At 54.6% G+C, this 5,553-nt stretch overlaps 1 protein-coding gene across 1 annotated transcript; it reads left to right on the forward strand.

Annotated features, from left to right (window-relative positions):
• Positions 1-843: 843 nt before the first annotated feature.
• Positions 844-3,945, forward strand: FZD7 (frizzled class receptor 7). Its single transcript, XM_032189998.1, has one exon. The coding sequence runs from the start codon at positions 844-846 to the stop codon at positions 2,563-2,565; it is 1,722 nt and encodes a 573-aa protein (XP_032045889.1). The 3' UTR covers positions 2,566-3,945.
• The last annotated feature ends 1,608 nt before the right edge of the window (positions 3,946-5,553 follow it).

A 5,553-nucleotide genomic window follows, 5' to 3' on the forward strand; every position in this document is an offset into this window, starting at 1 on the left:
GTCCCATCCTATCCCGTCCCAACCCAGCCGATCCCATCCGATCCCATCTCATCCCACCCCGCCCGGCCGCCCCCGGCCCGCCCTGCCCTGGCGGCGATGGGAAAAAGTTGGGCGCAACTTCTCCGCCGCGCCTCGGGCCCCGCCCCCGGCGCGCCGCGGGATTGGCGGGCGGCCGCGGGGCCCGGCGGGCGGGCGCCGGGGATTGGCGGGCGGGCCCCGCGAGGCCCCGCCCCCAGCGCGGTTTGTGAATGGGGCCGGCGGCGGGGGCGGGGCCCGGCGGCGCGCCCGCGCCTATATGGGGCTTTTTGTGCCCGCCGCGGCCGCGGGCCGGGAGCTGCGGGGCGGGAGGTGGCGGCGGGGCCGCGGGCGGAGCGGGAGGCGCGCGCAGACTGCCCCGGCCCAGCGGCGCCCGTCGGGAGCGGAGCCGAAGGGAGGATCGCATCGCATGGCACGGCGCAGTAATTGGATTTTCCAAGTTCTTTAAGCCCCCGAGTGCAAGACACGGCTCAGCCGGGCGCGGTGCTAATCCGCTTAGCCGCAACCCAAAGCCCCGCCGTCGGGGCTCGGCAGCCGGCCGGGGAGCAGCCAGCGCCGCGCCGCCACCGCCGCCGCGGGACCCTGCGCGGAGCCGGCGAGAGCCGTCGCCGCCGGTCGTGCCCGCGCCTCGCCTCCTCCGGCGAGAGCGGCTCGGCAAACTTTCGCCGGGGAAGCGCCGCCGCCGCCGCGCCGCCGAAGCCGAGGCGGCAGCCTCCGAGCCGCGCTCCGCCGCCGCCCTCCGGGCGCTGCCGATGCCCCTGGGGCGCCGCGCCGCCCGGCTCTGAAGGCCTCCCCGGGGCCCCGGCGATGCGGGCCGGAGGAGGAGCAGCGGCCGGCGGCGGCTGCCCCGTCCTGGGCCCGGCCGCCCTGCTGCTGGCCGCCCTGCTGGGGGTCCCCCCGGCGGGCGCGGCGGCCCACCAGTACCACGGCGAGAAGGGCATCTCCGTGCCGGACCACGGCTTCTGCCAGCCCATCTCCATCCCGCTCTGCACGGATATCGCCTACAACCAGACCATCCTGCCCAACCTGCTGGGCCACACCAACCAGGAGGACGCGGGGCTGGAGGTGCACCAGTTCTACCCGCTGGTCAAGGTGCAGTGCTCGGCCGAGCTCAAGTTCTTCCTCTGCTCCATGTACGCGCCCGTGTGCACCGTGCTGGAGCAGGCCATCCCGCCCTGCCGCTCCCTCTGCGAGCGGGCCCGCCAGGGCTGCGAGGCCCTCATGAACAAGTTCGGCTTCCAGTGGCCGGAGCGGCTCCGCTGCGAGAACTTTCCCGTCCACGGCGCGGGCGAGATCTGCGTGGGGCAGAACACGTCGGATGCCCCACCGGGGCCCGGAGGGGCCGCGGGCCGGGGGGCCACCGCCCACCCCACAGCCGGCTACCTCCCCGACTTCCTCACCCCACCGCAGCCTGCCTCTGGTTTCTCCTTCTCCTGCCCCCGGCAGCTCAAGGTGCCCCCTTACTTGGGCTACCGGTTCCTGGGGGAACGGGACTGCGGAGCCCCCTGTGAGCCGTCGCGGCCCAACGGGCTCATGTACTTCAAGGAGGCGGAGGTGCGATTCGCCCGGCTGTGGGTGGGGGTCTGGTCCGTGCTCTGCTGCGCCTCCACCCTCTTCACCGTGCTCACCTACCTGGTGGACATGCGCCGCTTCAGCTATCCCGAGCGGCCCATCATCTTCCTCTCAGGCTGCTACTTCATGGTGGCGGTGGCCTACGCGGCGGGTTTCTTGCTGGAGGAGCGGGTGGTGTGCCTGGAGCGCTTCTCCGAGGACGGCTACCGCACCGTGGCCCAAGGCACCAAGAAAGAAGGCTGCACCATTCTCTTCATGATCCTCTACTTCTTCGGCATGGCTAGCTCCATCTGGTGGGTCATCCTGTCCCTCACCTGGTTCCTGGCTGCTGGCATGAAGTGGGGCCACGAGGCCATCGAGGCCAACTCCCAGTACTTCCATCTGGCTGCCTGGGCTGTGCCCGCTGTCAAAACCATCACCATATTGGCCATGGGGCAGGTGGACGGGGATGTGCTCAGTGGGGTTTGTTACGTAGGTATCTACAGCGTGGACTCGCTGCGAGGCTTTGTGCTGGCACCCTTGTTTGTGTACCTGTTCATTGGCACTTCCTTCTTGCTTGCCGGCTTCGTGTCCCTGTTTCGCATCCGCACCATCATGAAGCACGATGGCACCAAGACGGAGAAACTGGAGAAGCTCATGGTGCGCATCGGGGTCTTCAGCGTCCTCTACACGGTACCTGCCACCATTGTCCTGGCGTGTTACTTCTACGAGCAGGCCTTCCGTGGCACCTGGGAGAAGACGTGGCTCCTCCAGACCTGCAAAACCTATGCTGTGCCCTGCCCCAGCCACTTTGCCCCCATGAGCCCAGACTTCACAGTCTTCATGATCAAGTACCTCATGACCATGATTGTTGGTATCACAACTGGCTTTTGGATCTGGTCTGGCAAAACCCTTCAGTCCTGGCGACGCTTCTACCACAGACTGAGCACCGGCAGCAAAGGCGAGACGGCAGTATGAGACCCTCCTGCCCTTCCTGGCGCGCACACATGCACACGCACACACACGGAGGAGAGAGATACTCAGCAGAAGGGAGGCAACAGCTCAGCTCCCTCAACACAGAGGAAGGGAGGCTTTTCAAAACTTTCCTTCTCCCAGAGGGTTTAAAAAAATTATTTGCATAAGGGACCAGATGTACCGTGTCCAATGGTGCTCGTGCCCAACTAAGTGGAAGAGCACAGAAAGAGGCTGCTGCTGGGGTGGGAGAGTCCTTCACCTGCCAGGAGTCCCCTTTACCTCTCTCTCCCCCAAGGCCCTGATGCAGGAAAGCAAAACCAGCCCAACTAAAACCATCCTGCCTCGCTCCAGAGGAGCAGAAGGGGAAGCCTGATGTGTCGAGCTGTCCCTGCCGAGACGTAGCCAAACTCTGAATTGCTTGGGTCAAACTGCAGCCCACAGGGCAGCTCCCGAGCCTTAGGTTACTGTCTACTCCTTCAAACGTGGAGCAATCACGTGAGTACTCTATAACCAGCTACAGCCCAGATCATGTGCTGGTGAGATGCCTCTGTTCTGTCAACTTACAAGTTCCTCTTTTTTTTAAATCTCAGTGATACCTGTTTTAATGATTTCAAAGTGAGAATTCGGCCCTCAGTCTGTTGTTCTTGCTGCTGTGGGGAAGGAGGGGGTTGCTATTGCACACCCTGAAAAGAAATGACTTGTTGCTTTTCAGCAGAAGGCTTTTCCCCCTTGCCTTTGTTCTAGGAGACAAAGGGGGAAACAAAAGTGTTTTCTGTGTAGAAAGGCATAAGCATGGGATCGGTTTTTATGGGCAAACTAACAAAAAGAAGTCGTTGAGGTTCACCCTTGGATGTGAGGAGCTCACAGAAATAAACATTCCTTTTATGAAAAAGGAGGAGGCAGGATGTTCTCGTACTGTTCAATATGGGTTGCTTTTCTAAACTAAAGGAAATGCAAGGCTTAGAGGGAAAGAAGAGTGTAACTGAGAGCACCTGCCAAAACAAGATCCATTAAAGTATATAACACAAAGATACTATTTTTTTTTTCTTTCCTTCCCATAAACCTGCTTTCTCTCCTGCTTTATAGTGAGATTGCTGCAGGTAAAGTCAACATACAGCTGGCTTCTGGGGACAGGAAGAATACTTTTGGCTCATGATGGACCGATTTGCTTGCTCCTCAGATTCCCTGAACTGCATTACAATGACTCATGGTGCAGGAGGGGGCTGGGGGGACTGGGTTTTGGTTTTAAAAGAAAGCAGTTATCGCAAGGGAGAAGCCTTTTCATTTTAGCTAAAATACGTCTGTTTAAGTTTCCAGTGATCACATCTTGGAAGGAAGGACACTGAGAAATTAATCATAAAATCCATCGGTTTTGTTTTGAAATGTGACAGATTTTTTCTATTAAATTTTTATGTTGACTTACTCTTTTTTTTTTTTTTTTTTTTTTACATAACTACTTTACCTTTATATTCACTGAAGGATTGTTTTTATAAGTATATATATGTGTGTGTATTCTTGCCTAAGGACAAAATAGGAAACTCTGGATTTTCAGCAAGTCTCCACCCTATGGCTGCTCTTTTTTTTTTTTTTTTTTTTTTTGGGGGGGGGGGGGAGGGGGGTGGAGTGGGGAATTGTCTGGAACTAAACTTAAAGAGGAGGAAAAAAATGTTCAGGGTGAGGGTGCAGACTGCTGGCTGAAGGCATACCAGTAGTCTGGGCATGAGCAATGGGCCCATCAGCCAAATCCTTCAGTATATCTGATCTCAGACTTGCAGGGCTTGAGTTTTTGTCTCTTACAATGTGCATGTGGAGAAAAAAGAAAAAAAACAAAAACAAACAAACAAAAAAAAAAAACACCTGTAAGACAAGTGCAGTATGTATATTTTGTAAATCTCATTTTTTGTAAGAAAATATGTATTTATGTTTTTACTTGTTTTTGTTTTTTGTTTTTTTTGAAGGTCTGTATGAGGCCCTGCTTCATCCCATGTACAGATCACTAAATAAATGATTTTTAATACAAGGGCTCTGAAATTCTTTTAGTCTTGGAACATGTAGCATGTTATAGAAGGGGGACAGCTCTGGGAGTGTCCTAGCCCTGTCCTGGATCGCGTTTGTGTCCATCCCCCCAGCTTTGTTGTGAGAGATGGAAGAGATGTTTGGGTAAATGCACAACTGATCAGAAACTCAGCATGACTTGAAACTAGTCTTTCTGAAGTCCTGGCTCCTAACAATAGAACACAGCATTTTGAGGCTTTTCCAAATGTTTGCCCTTGCTTGAGGCTTTCTTCCAGGCTCTGCCTCTTGGTAAAGGCAAGCTGATAAGCCAGTTTTCTTATCTATTAAATAAGGATAATGCTCTCTTCCCATTCCAAATGGACTCTGAAATTGAGGAAAGGGCGGGTGCTACAGGTCCTATAAAATAAATCATAACTTCTTTCCTCATCTGTGAAATGTTGATAATTTCCAACATTTTATTTGTAATGACTTCATCTTATTTATTGGGTTCGTTACCTTTCCTTTGCCTTAAACCATGACTATATCAGAAGTTTAGTTACAAAACAGATCTAAGATGCCACAGTGGCATGCCATCATGGTAGCTCTGGCTGCAATGTTTCACGTACTGAGCACGCTGCAGCAGTTGCTCTTTCTAGGCACTATTTTATTTGGATGCTGTGCTTTTAAAAAAAAAAAAAAAAACTTTTACATTTAAAGTTTATAAACTACTGATTTAAGATGCTTTCGGAGCTGTCCCCATTTCTGCTGCCTTTCTAGAAAAGCCCCATCTTTCATTTGAAACCACCGCTATGCTCCCTAGAATCTTTCACTTGTCAAATTTCCTTTTTTGAAAAGGCCTTTGCTTTCCCGTGAGCCAGGCGGCTTCAAACTGCTTTATGACATGAGCTCACTGATAATTGCTGAGGGGTTCACTCCACTCGCTCAGGAAACCTGAACCTTTCTATAAACATTTCCTCCCAGTAATCAGCCAGTGCC

This window comes from Aythya fuligula, chromosome 6 (assembly GCF_009819795.1).
Source record: "Aythya fuligula isolate bAytFul2 chromosome 6, bAytFul2.pri, whole genome shotgun sequence".
NCBI lineage: Eukaryota > Metazoa > Chordata > Aves > Anseriformes > Anatidae > Aythya > Aythya fuligula.